The sequence below is a fragment of the Falco biarmicus genome, chromosome 4 (genome assembly GCF_023638135.1).
Source record: "Falco biarmicus isolate bFalBia1 chromosome 4, bFalBia1.pri, whole genome shotgun sequence".
Classification (NCBI taxonomy): Eukaryota; Metazoa; Chordata; class Aves; order Falconiformes; family Falconidae; genus Falco; species Falco biarmicus.
The window spans coordinates 87,097,164-87,110,687 of record NC_079291.1 but is presented as its reverse complement, the minus strand read 5'-3'; the positions used below and the strand labels follow the sequence as shown (position 1 = coordinate 87,110,687).

The 13,524-nt window shown below is 42.6% G+C and overlaps 1 protein-coding gene across 6 annotated transcripts in view; it reads left to right on the top strand.

Moving 5' to 3' along the window:
* The first annotated feature begins 322 nt into the window (after window positions 1–322).
* ARHGAP17 (Rho GTPase activating protein 17) overlaps window positions 323–13,524 on the top strand; it is a 47,887-nt gene continuing 34,685 nt past the window's right edge. For 5 of the 6 annotated variants that reach the window (XM_056334650.1, XM_056334644.1, XM_056334648.1 and 2 more), the window contains exon 1: window positions 323–481. In XM_056334650.1, the coding sequence (XP_056190625.1) occupies window positions 429–481 (53 nt within the window). In that variant the 5' untranslated portion in view covers window positions 323–428. Of the gene's footprint in view, window positions 482–4,422; window positions 4,495–13,524 lie in introns of all 6 variants that reach the window. The other variant, XM_056334649.1, reaches the window with a different exon arrangement.

Genomic DNA, 13,524 nt, shown 5'->3' with positions numbered 1-13,524 from the left:
TGGGAGCTACACCGCCCCGCCCAGGAAACGGCAGTGGTACCGCAAGGGAAGCCGGGAGCAGTAGTCTTGGGGGACGCTAGGCAGTAAGGCTACGGCAGTGGCTCCCGGGGCTGTCTGCACCGGCAGGGGTAGCCTTCGCGCACAGAGCCCAGCTCCGCTGAAACAGCAGTGCTCCGCGCTTCCGAAGTAAGCGGTCTGGCGGAGGAACTGACATCCTTACCCCGGGCGGGACATCCGGGCTCCCGGCTGCCCCGCCCGTTCCCCCACGGGCAGGGGAGGGAGGGGGCGGGACCGGAAGTGGTTGTGCGTTCCGGTGGGGGCGGGGCCGGTGGCGCCGCCGCGAGGAGGGAGGAGGCGGGAGGCCGGGGCGGTGTGGCTGCGGCGGAGCAGTGGGTGCTTGCCGGGAGGCCGGGGGAACGGCTGCCGCCATGAAGAAACAGTTCAACCGGATGAAGCAGCTGGCCAACCAGACCGTCGGCAGGTGAGCGGCGGGGCCAGGGTCCCGTGGCGGTGGGCGGACCCGCCGGGCCGGGCTGGGGCGCCGGCGGGGCTCGGGCGGCGGCTCCGATTCTCCGTGCGAAGCCAACGGGCAGCGGGCGGAGGCCATTCGCAGTCTGGGGGCGGGGAGGGGACTGGCCATGGCCGCGGGGGGGAACCTTCTGTAGGCTCTGGGAGCATCGAGTGGGCAGGCGGTGGAGCAGGGGCCGGCTCCCGGGACCGGGCTGGAGGAGAGGAAGAGCCGCTTCTCTTCGTAGTATTGCTCGAAAAGTATACAAAAATGAGCCGCAAGATGAAGATTCCGGTCGTTGGTTCTGGGACCTGGGCGAGTGCCTGCTCCAGGTCTCCGCTGGCACTGAGGCCTCGCCCGATCTGCTCGGACGTGTCAGCCCCGGGTCTGTGACGGGGCCCGTGGGGCCACCTGAGCCCCCTCGGGGGTGGCCCTGGCCCCCGCCGCTGTTTGCATCTTTCGCTTCCTGCCGGGGGGTTCGCCACTTTGGTTTCCTTTGTTACTCTGTGAATATTGGGTTATTTGATCTGTTTCTTGCTCTTTTTTTCACATTTAAGAAGACTTCAAAGAGTGTGTCTTCTGTCACTTAATTTTAACTAAAATAACAGAAGGCTCGTAGGTATGATTGCCACCAGTTTCCAGACGTCGGAGTCTTGGAAGGCCTTTAGCCTGATTCTGTAGAAAGAAACCTGCACAGAGTCACAGGAGCATTGTCCTGCAGCTCTTCTGTGTGCTAAAAACACAAATGTAACTTCACAGCGGGTCTAGTAGAGTTCTGTATTTCCCTGCTACCTCCCAGCTCCTCTCTATTTTCAGTGAAAACTTGATCTGAAAGGGTGTACTTACACTGGAAATATAAACTTTCATATTATCTGAGTTTATATTTTCATGGTCTCGACTCCAATGACTTATTTGACACAGTGTTTATATTATTTGGGGCCTACATACCTATAGAACAGGTCAAGTGTGTCAGCTAATAATGGCTAAGTAGCAGATTGGTAATAGGGTGTTTGTTCCGCTGTAAAAGAGCATAACTTCCAAACCAATCTTGTGCCCTTTCATTCTCATTTTATGTAAATTAATGGATTATTTTTTTTTTTACATTGTGAGAGTGTTTATTAGCATCCTCTTTTTGCATGTGTTGGGCCCACAGATCCAAATCTTAAGTGGAATTTCAAGTAATCTGCATCGTACCAAGTAGGATAAACATCTCGGGCTGCTTTCTGTTTCCAAGGGGAAAATCAGAATTAAATCTGGAGAACTGTTTATAGTCATGTTGGGAGGTTCGTGATGACCTTTGGCTAAATGCAGCTGAAGCCTAGTGGAAGCTGTAGCTATCGGTTGTTTCACAACGAGGTTCTTGGGGTGTGGTTGTCTGTGTGCATGATCATTGCTCATACTTCACAGGTAGTCCACTGGTGCCTTGGCAGCCTGGGTCTGGAGCAGCAAAGTTTTTCAGTTTCATTAAAATACAGACAAGTACCTGTAACTGTTTTTCATTAAAAACTATTTAAAATGACACTGACTCGCTTGTTTTTATAGGCTTAATATGAATAGCTAGTTCAAATTAAATTTAGACTCTCTTTCTCTCTTTCCTGTTTTGGTCAGTATTAAATACAAGCACATCCTTATTGGTTCTGTCTTCACTTACACGGTGTGTTTTAACAATAAAGTATCTTTGGTTAGTTGTACGGATTCTTTACCCAAGAACATACAAATTTTTATTTAAATAGAGGTGAGAAGACTGAAGAGTGAGTGCAATCATAAAGTTTTGATTGCTGCTTGTTGCCTTTTTCGTGTATAAATTATATCCTCATGTTTGTAAGTGCTTTGAATGAGCCAAATTGACCCTTCAAGGGTTTTGTTGGCATAGTCTTGTTAGCACAAGGTGATACTTGCTCTCGTTGCTGCCCTTAATATTTGTGGCTTTCCAAGTTGAAGAAAAATGCTTATGTAATCAAAATGATTTGCAGCACTGTAAATCTACATTAATTCTAATGAAACTCAGGAAACCTAGTTTATGGATGCAATTTGGGCATGGGAGGGAAAGAAACAAAACTCGGGAGGTTTGTGTTGGCTTTTGCAGTGTATGATCGCCTGTACGTATAGGAGCTGTAACGGTGGAAACTCAGTGAAGATACTCTTACATTGTGCAGTGCATTCTTGTGCACAACTGAGCAGTGCTTTTCCCCAAACCTGTTTTTCTTTAATGTTTTCTTTGCAGTGACTTTTGAGATATCTTGTTGTCTGAAGATGTTTAACATTTTTTATTAGATGTTTTCTTAGATACAAACAGCATTTGAAATAGTAACTGTTTTTAAGGGGTGTCAGAGCCCACAGTCTAGTGAAGACTTTGATTTGATAGAGATAACTTCTGGAAATGCTCGTGCATCTGTCCTCCTTCAGCTGAGGAGGTGAGAGGGATGTCTCAGCCCTGCAACACTCATCAGGAAATCGAGCATGATTAGACCACTCAGTGTACAAAGAAGGAGAAATGGTTCGCTTTCATTTTAATAAAAGTTAACTTGAAAAACATTTTGTTTCAAGAGGTGTATCAAATGTGCTATTAAAGTTAATTGGTGAATATTTAATATTATTAGCATACTTATATTTCATGTACTAGCCAAGCATTCCAGTAGTCACCAGGGTCTTAATTCATTTCCCAAAGTAAAATCATTTAGTAGTGGCAGATTTGTAATTGGCTTCACTTGCAAATATCAGGGCTGAGGTTTTCAGATTTCAGGCAGCGCTGCATTCTCTGGTTTTGATAAGCACTGTACAACTCTTGGAAGATGTGGGAGATGCGACAGTCATCGTTCAGTAGGATCTTGCAGGCAGTATTAGCAGAGGGAAGTGTTTCTGGCACTGGGTACCAAAACCAGGACTGAACCATTTCAGTTTTGTAATGTTGAAGGAAAAAAGGGACGGGGGGGAAATTGAAACTTGCTTCCCATCTGGTGCTATTGCAGCTTGCTGCTTTCTGAGACGGGTTTACATTGAGTTGGTGTAACTTGTTCCTTAGCTGTTTATGCTTGGACAGAATGAGGAGACAAATCCTATGTCAAAAGGACTTTAATGGTTATGTAAATTTCTTGAAGAGGTGCAGTGTTCAGTCTTTCAAGGCCCCATATGCCACTGGGACATCAAGAAGCCGCCCCTCAAGAGAAGTAGTATTTGGAGGAAGAGTTTGGGCATCTGCGCTGAGGGGTCACGTTTCTGCTGTTTCTCCTGGGGTGCTTGGGGATGTTGTAGGGACTGCCTGCTCCCAGCTACCTTTTCTGGCACATTTGCTCTTTGGTATAATCTGCTGCTCCAAAGGGTGACCTTCGACTGGCTGTTGCTTTTCATGGTGGTGTATTCGGAAGGGGTATAGTCTTCTGCTTTTCACTCATTCAAAGCTTTTTTCACTATAGTTGAGGGGTGGGGAGAACAAGCATGTTATCGTGAGGTCAGCAACCCTTGGCTGTGCATCAGTGATGTCTTTACCATGGTTTTTTTCTCTTTATCAAAGAGACATTTATCGTGTTCAGCTTGCTGTAGGTATGAATGGTACTGCCTTTCTTACACCCAGCTTCCCAAGGTCGGCATCCTTGGCCTTGTACCACAAATACATGACTGAGGATCAGAGAAGTAATACCTTAGCATGGAAAAATAAGAAAAGATGGGCAAGAGCTTCATTAAAGCAGAGGAATGGTGTTTATGGGAAGCCTATGAGTCTGCGTGGATAGTATTATATAGATTTATGAAATATATGTAGGAAACTAATTAAAGAGGGGATTAGCTGAGTGGAACAGGATTCCACAATAATTAATAGATGTGTTAAATATTTTGCAGCAATTATCTCGTGGATGTCTTTGGATGCCTTAAGACAAGTATTCAATCTGTCACTGAGTATTTTTTTATGTATTTGACAGGTTTGTTTTAAGTGCTGCAGGTGTGCAAGCGTTTCTGCTGAGGGGAGCAACCCAAGCTGGTTAACCTGTAAGGTGAAATATCAATTACTTGTCTAAACCTGGAGGAAAGGGGGAAATGAAACTATGTTTTGCCTTTCATTGAAAACTGACAGTTCAAGCACTGGTCCCTTGAGTTTTGTTGGCTGGTTTCGGGTAGTGTCGGCTGCTTCAGAGACTGTCCAAGTTTAGGCCAGGCAACTGTGTGACCACCTCTCACGGTGAGGTGGCTTCAGAACTTCCCTGGGGCAGTCTTAGCTAGAGTAACAAACTGCGAATCTCAGTGTGTGATTCTTGTGTCATCATGAAGGATCTTGAACCTAGTCAGAGATAATTAAAGAAGCAGGGCTGGGGCATGAAGGGGAGCAGAGGCATGGCTTACCAGGAAATAATTAGTTCCACATGAGCTGAATTAATGCAACAGAATAAACTGGCATCTTGACCATGACAGATACACAGCTAATCGTACAAAACAACTATCTCAAAAATCTAACTTTATTTTGAGCTATGTATCAACTCCAGCCTAAGCAGCTGGAAACAACTTGAAACTTTTCGTTAGGCTTAAAAAAATAAGGGTGGGAAGGTGGTGGAGAAAAAAAGAGTAACCTTCATTCTGAATGTCATGGTTTTCCGGTGGCCTCTGATTCCTTAGAGGCTATGTGCTGAGATTGATTTTAATGGATTTGTGTTAATTCTGCTAAGCTTTCATCTGTTTTGAGGACCGAGGCTTGTACGCACTGAGAAAAGTTCCTTGTTTCACACAGAGATTTTGTGTGTGCTTCATCTGGGTACAGTGCCTTGTGAAGTGGAAGCTGCGGAATATGTTTTAGCACATGCTGTTTTACAGATTTGAAGGGGTGAGGTACCACTTCCTGGTGTGTTGTACTTTTCCTTGGGATGCTTTGTAAGCAGGTACTCATGTTAGCAGATCAGCTATGTGTTAGGCTCAGAAGTGAAAAGGGTGTAGTATGTATGACATCAACAAAGTAATTCTTCAGATATCTGTGAGTGCTTGTCTTAGAACTTTCATACCCTTTTATAAATTACAAAGGGAGACAGATCTTGATGAGAAGCTCGGGAAGTATTCTACTTTATAGTTGCAATCATCTCTAATGAAAATAAATGTTCAGAGGCATTGTCATTAAAGGCTTTCAAATGATACACTAATAAGCATTTGAACTACATAGCGAAGTAATTTATGTGAGGAATGAGTCCATAGAGGTGTTTGTATCATGCTGTTTGCTTACAGAAAAACAGGTTGGTAATTAATGACACTCGTTAGACTGTCTTACTATTTTACATGAGTTGGGCTTTCCTGCCTCTGGGGACACAACTATTGATGTTGTTCCCATCGATTTCTATTTTAATCTTTTAGGTGTGATCAACAGAGTACCATACAGATTAAAACTTACTCTATCCAACTGGTCTGGAAAGTTTAGGTCTGGTGAAGTCATCTAAGATCAAGACTGATAAATAGGTGGTGGATATACTTACTGTCTTTACTAGGAGAGATACTCTATCTGCCCTTACGCTTTAACAGTAATTTAAACCAGGGACAGGCAGATCTGACTAATTAGAAATCTGGAAGAGACCACAAACCGCCTTAGAAAGACCTTTTTTTTTATGCAAGAAACTAAGTTACTATAGCTTCTTTACTAGTCTGCCACTGTTCAAATACAATTTCTTGTGTACAGATAGGTTTCTCCAGGCCCTGTACACATGACATTACTGTGACTCAACAGCATTATTAGAACATACCTTTTAATAGCTCATGCCCTGCATAAAATTTACTATGCTAAACTATATTTAGTATTTCTTCAAGCCACTTGGCAATCTGTAAGTTAAATCGATGTTATTGTAACATAGTCTTTTTAACTTGCTTTAATGTAATATTATTGAATGATTCTGTACAGTAAGAAACTACTTACATTTGATTTGTATAGGGAAAGACCAGCTGGAAAACAGTAATTTTTAGTAATACTTCACGGGAAAAGTGGGTGATCCAAGTTACTAATTTTTTTCTTCCCGCTAAAGTGTTATCCGTTGGTTCTAGTCTTTTTTCAGAATTGTTCTGTGAGTTATTGCCTAAGGAAGTTCTTCTGCTTCTTTGGCTTTTGTTGCTAGCACTTTACAAACTAGCTTTTTGAAGCATCCAGGGTGGTAAAACAAGAATGCACTTGCCTCTGTTAAGTCCATAACACTTCAGACAATATAACATGAACCCTGCAATGCCATTTAATGTCAGAGAAATATCTCTTTAATGTTTTTCTAGTTCTTGTGTAGAAAAAAAAAAAAAATTGAGTATGACCCCGGTATCTGAAAATGTCAGGCTCACGCAAACATCCTTTTAAAAGAAGTTAAATGTGATAAATGTTATTTACTTGGAGTGCGTGTTGTCATTGGCAAAGAGATTTGAAAAAGTGGTAAACAACGCTGAAATACATTCATATTTACAGGCAGGGGGAGATCTGCTTTGTACTTGGTCTTTTAGGTTGACATTTTTCTGTGTCGGAGTACTCATGAAAAGAAAAATCTCAGTTCAGTGTTTATAATAGTTAACTTAGACATTTCCTGTTTATCTCCAAATGAAGCTTGAGGTCTCTTTAATTAGAAAATTGACTTAGATCTTTCTGGATGGCAGAGCAATTTGATGATGGGTTTAAAAGAGTCCAAGCAGATGAAATTAGGGAAGATCTGTTTTGCTGAACATGTGCAGACCTTTGGATTTCATGTAACTGTCAAGGACTGATTGAAATAAAATGTGTGTGAATGCTAAAGCACTTGTATACTGACAGCAAAGGGAATGCATTATCTAAACATCTCTGTGTTGGTAGTTTGGCTGTTGAACAGGCAGAGCAAGGAGGCAGTAAGCTTTGTATTGCCTGAAACGCTGGAGCTGGTGTATCCAGCTGCATAAACTGCGCATTACCGCTTAGCTGCTTCTAGGCTACGGTACGGCTGTGCAGAAGTGCAGAACTTTATGAAGTGGTGTGTCTGTCCGAGGTGTAAGCAAGCCAAGTATCAGCCGCTACCCCTTTAACACTGCTTCTCAGCCTCAGCAGTGTATCAACAAAGTCTCTTGGTATCTGCATATTTATCTGTTTCCTGCACCCTTTGGGGAAAACTGACACAATGTAATGCCTTGTGCAACTCAGGAATCTGATTTTTCTAACAGTACAAACTTCCAATTATAGGAAAACATGCAGCTATTATGTTTTCAGTTTGGGGCTGCTTCTTGTGGTAGGACTTGGCACTTGCCAGTGTGTGTGTGACTGCCATTAATGCAGCAACAAATGGAGTAGTTTGTGGATATAAATTGTGTCCAAGATGTAATCTAGATTAAATTTTGTGAGCATGCCTGTTAATCCTGTTGATTAATGTACCCTTCAAAGCACATTGCTAAAGCTGAAGGAAAAATTACCTGAATTTACCCGAGTTGAGGACATTGTAGAGACTTTCTTCAATTGTTCTGTCTTGGTAGACAGCTTGTGAGCTGGTGAGGTCTGTGAGGCTGAACGCCTGCTGCTGCTGGGGAGATGCTGACTTGTACTGGAACCCCTGGTAAGAAGAGAGGTTTTGTCTGTGAACAGATGGCCAGAAAACGAAGGAGTGTGCTCTGGCCTGCTTTTAGGTGTTCCCTCAAAGTTTTGTAAAGGCAGTCAGTTACCAGTATCTCTTAATTCCTCCAGGACCAAGATGACCTCCTATTGCTTTAAAGTTGTTAAGAATCTAGGTTGTTAAGAATCCTTAAGATTAGAAACTGTTTAAGAAATGACGCTGTGTTTTGGAGAAAGTTACTTCTCGGCAGAAATTAGCTGTGTGTAATGCTGTGCTTAGTGCATTGCATATGGTGTTTTCCAGAAAACCACCATATGAAACTTTCTAGATAGTTCACGTTGCATTTGGAGTGCTCTTATAAGGGCAGCAACAGGTTTTAAATCAATGAGTAAGTATTTGCTCAGCCCTTTGTTTAAAAAGCCTCATCACTTGTGATTCGGTTCCAGACCACATGAAAACCTAGGAGTGCCTCAGCTGGGCTGCGTCTGCCTTGCCCAGCGTCCAGAAGCTGATGACGTGGGAAGGGTGCAAGGCTCCAGTATCCCGTGGTGTTTCCCACACATGTTCTCACGGCCATCAGCTGTGTCTATCTCAGGAGCTTCCTGAGCCCGAGGTGACTTCGGTGCAGTTGGTGTCTGATAGCACCAGGCTTGTGGTGGTCCACGCAGAGATTGCCCATCATTGCTAACGTAAAGCTCCACCTTACTGAACAGCTGAAGAATGTGTTAAAGCTGTGGTCTGCTCCCCTGCTTCTCAGAAAGTTCAAATTCTGATAGTTTAAACTACTGATCTTCTTAAGTGGATCTTGTATGAAAGAAACATGTTTTTTCCATGCCTGCAATATGAGAATGAGACCCTGAGTGTGTTGCCTTATTTTTCTGAGCAGTGGGTGCTGCCAAGGCAGATGCAGCTTCAGTTATTTTGCTTCCCCTTAATAGATGCAGAAAATGCTTTTCAAACTTACGTAAAAATCTCTGGTATTTGGTGGTGAAGAATGACTTGGTTTTGTTGTGCTATATTTTGTTGACTTGAAGATACCTTAATAAAATGTTGTGCTTTCCGGGTGAGAACTAGCTACAGCCTGTTGGTTAGAAGAAGAAAGTTATATAATAACTTTGTGGCAGACTTGTGTGTCAAGTGCTGAGTGGGCAGTGTGTGAAATACTTGAGATTTTTTCTGCAGAAAAAAATTAAAAGGATTCCGTACTCAGGGATTTAGGAAATATTAATTATCCTCTTGTGTGCGTGCCCTCATCTCTTTCGGCTCTGTTCATCATGCTGCTGCTTGATGAAATAGATAAGAGGACTGATAAAATAGTCACAATAGACAGACATACAGCATAGGACCTGTTGTAACTGGATCATCTTGGGCTTCCTCTTCTGCTGGGGGGTCAGAACTACACAGCAAGGGTAAAGGGAGCATCTGTCTCAGGAAAGCAGTGTCTTATGTTGCCTTAAAATGATTAATAAAATGTCATTTTTCTGTGCAGATTTTTCTCAGGTGGTTTCACAAGGTTTTGAAGGGTCTAGGGCAGCAATATAATGGTCAGCTGTGCAACTGCATTCTGGAGGTGGAGTCCAGCTCTTCTGATATTTATTCATATAAACAAAATAATCTTGGTATTACCCTCTTTGTGGGTGAAGTTGTGATTCCTTGATTCTGACTTGATCTGATGGTGTTACTTAGAGCAAATAATTTTAATATAAGGTTATGCTCAGAGTCAAAATCCTAAAATAGTAATGATTTAATCTGCCAAAATAGCTAAAGTGATCTAACAAGCTCTTTCAACCTGATGCTGTAATGTGATACACTTGGAATTTATGAAAGCAAATGTATTTCTTAGATACTTGCCATGGTATTTTTAGGTTATGATAATGGATCTGTGACCAGAACTGCTCTTTAGAGGTCATTGTATTAGCAAATGATGAAATGCCAAATACATATGGTCTTTTTAGGATGTGGTTAAATGAAAAGTGTCTTAGTGTCTTAGAGATGTTTTCTAGTATTATGCACCGCTTCCAGAAAGAGAGGTTTCATGGCTTAAAAGAAGTAGCTCCGTTTTTTTGGTGTTTTAGGAGAACCTCCAACCCAGTGTTAGGTCTTACATAAAGCAGGAATTAGCTGCCCCTGTTTGCCATGGCAAAGCTCTGGTCTGAAACCAATGGGAGCTTAATAATGCCAATTAAACTGGGTGAGGTATGGCTGATCTCTGGTAATTCAGAACAGAGTAGCTTCACAGCAGTTGGTGGTGGCATATCAAGTGATTTCTAACAGATCACTGTGCTTGATTACCTCATTTTGTCAGGGCTGTTTGATTGTTATAGGTACCAGTCTTGAAAGGAAGGCTGAATTTGATCCTCGCTGAAACTGTCATGCTCAAAGCAGCACTTGCTGTCTAGACAAGAAAAAAAAAAAAGGGAACTTGCGAGTATCCTTTTTATCTGCAGCATTGCTTTGTTGACTGGATTTGAACATTTTGGTTAAGATTTATTCCTTAGGAACTAAGTAGTCTTAAAAACTTTGAGTTTGCAATGGCTTTTCCATTGCTGATAAAAGCACGTCAGAATAGTTGTGCATCTTATGCTTGGACAGTCCTGCTGTCTCAACAGGAAACAGCTTTCATAAATACGCGCCAGCTGGGTGAGGTCACAAGTTCTTCTCCTCATGAGGTGGAGCCTTTTTTTTTTACTCGACACAGATTGTTTTCTTGTGAAGTTAATTGCATTGCAAAATGACAGGAACATCCTGGGGACTGCAGCAGAGTGAATCAAAGAGCCAGGGGATCTGCAAAACCTGAGTATGCAAAATACCCAAATCACTTTTAGGTGAGAAGGATCAGGAATGGAGGTTTTTTCCCATCTGGCTTACAAATTGTCCTGTGCCAGAAATTGCTGGACTGAGGTTTTTGTATAAATATATTCATTGGCGAGATTGCATGTTTCTCAAGATAGCAGTGACACTTCCAGAGTGAAAATTAATAAAAGGAAAATTGGTAACTTGTACAGCTGGTGACTGGTAACCTGTACAGAACAGGTAGGTCATTGTTGAGAGCTGTTAATGCTGTCAGAGCATGCCACTTGTGCACTTGTACACACATCCTTGGTGACACAGTTAAGGCTACAAAAAACTACTTTAGCTAGTGACAGGAAAATTAAGTTAAAAGATTGGCCCTTTTTTAGGAGATGAATTGCCTTGCATGCAGATTGGAAAGTTGTGGCTGTGATGTGGCTTTGAGAAGTACAGCAGCGTATTCAAATGCAAACTTCTCTGGCATCTATGAACTAATTATCAAGCAACCTATAGAAGATATTAATCCACCTGATTAAAATGTTCTGTTGAAAATGAAGATAGAAAGCTAGTATTTTCATACAGAAAAAGAAATGTGTGAACTAAACTGTTGCAGCTTCTATTTCAGTCGAACATTTAACTGGTTTGTTTTGCTGTAAGCCGATCTAATATGGAGATTAAGTGTTCTGATGTTTTTTGTACGAATTGAACAGTAGGATAAAATAATCCTGGTTTTGTAGCAGCAGGTCCAAGTGTGTGTTGGAAGTGCAGTATAGGTTAATAAACCTTGATTAGACTATTACTCCAAGGCTTGTATTTCCTTCTTGGAAATCTAGTGGTAGAGTTAACTTGCAGTTTCATGCTGGAACAGCAAAAAGCATCGTGTGCAACACATGGCAGGGCAGTAATGGCATGATTCTGCATGTTATACACATCAGTATGGTCTTGTATATGCTGTATCTAAGCAACATAAAAACAGACATCTATATCCAGTGCTGTAAAACCCAGTAATTGGATGAGTCGTCTCAGTTGCAGGCTAATTGTCAGACTTGGCTCAGAAACTCTCTTTCCTGTTGGTGAAACATAATAAAGGGTTCACCATTCATTGTTAATCATGGCTACTGATCAGAAAATCAGTGCAAAGGCTTCACTGTGAAATAGTAGGCATAAAGAGTAAGCCCTGTGTTGTTACTACCCTCAGTCAATTTTGTGTAACTTTAAGTCCCTGGATTCCCTTACACTTTTTTTACTGTCGATTCAAAGCTTCCAATTCCTTTTTGCATTCTTACTTTCTATTCCTACTTCATTGTTCTGCCTTTTCTATGTTTCCTTGTTTTACTTCTTGTGTTGATTCGGTTTAGTTCCTTTTCTAAGGCTTTCTCTTGCCAGTTTTGTGAGTTCCCGAACTTAAATAGACCTGTCTGGACAGTATATAAAATTAAAAACAGCTTTACCTTTGGTGAAATGTTCATTCTGGATTGGAATTTTTTGACACTTACGCAAGGTAATGTGTAGCTGAAATGTCCTGCCAAAGTGCAAAAAAGCAAATAAATATGCCAAAAATGCCCAGGATTTTTCTAGCAGTTTGGTGTATTTTGCTCATTCCCGTATTGTGTATTTTTCCTATTCAAACGTACCTGCACTGCAAAAAGTTTGTCTTTGCAAAAGGCACTACTGCCTCTTGGAGTCTTTTCCAGTGATTGGAGAATGCAGGACTTCGGGTAAAAGAAATAATAAAATTTAAAAGTGTCCTGAGTTAGTGGGCGATCCACCTGTTTTGTGGCTAGAATGGAAAGCCATGTCTTGTTTGAAAGTTCAGGATATGTCTGAGGGGGTTTTGGTGGTTTGTTGGTTGAGGTTTTGGGGTTTTTTTCCCCTTCTAAACGTGAGGGAGTTCTCATGTCAGCAGGTGGTTTGGCGAGGGGACTGGTCCTTGTCTAAAACTAAAAGCTGCCAAACCCACGTGTAGGAAATTCATGAGCCATTCTCTTACCCAGAAACATCAGCTGCTGCCTTAAATGTGGTCAGGGTGTACAACTGCATGTTGCTTTGCAGCCGTGCCCTTGCTGCCATGCCCTGACTCCCCACTGCCCTTCCATTTATTCCCACCCTTTCTTTGTGCGTGCATTTTGATCTCCACAGTGAAGTTAATCTGACTGAAAATGGGTTTTCTTCCAGCCAGGTTAGTTGATCAGCCAGGTCAGTCCTTTGAGCTGCTGAGTAGTGGAGATGCTTGTGCAAGCAGCTGAGGATGGTAGGAGGGAGGACACAACAGCTTTTTTCAGCAGCTCTGCCAGCTGATGTCACCTCCCTGTTCATGAAATGTTGGCCTCAGGGTGCAGTTTAAGCTGATGTTAAGTAGCTGCTGTTGCTAAAAGGGACAGATTTCCCCTCTCCCTGCCCAGCTTGCACTGGTGCCAGCTCCCCTGCCCAGGGGCAGGGAGTGTTGCAGCCATGGGGTGGCTTAGGGAGGGGGCCAAGACAACTGGAAACCAGTAGTTTATTGGATGTAATTCCAGTCTGAGCTGCCTTTGACTGCTGCTGATGCAGGGGAGGGATGTTAAGGAGCGGTACCTGAAGTTCAGGGGAGGGAGGATGCTTCAGACAGGACTCTTAAAAGGAGAAAAGTTGTAGGTAATCGTGCAATGGAGGAATCCAGCGTTTGCTCCTTGTCGTGCGTTTGATTTGGTGATGGCTCAAGGTGGTGCAAGTTCAAGCTGC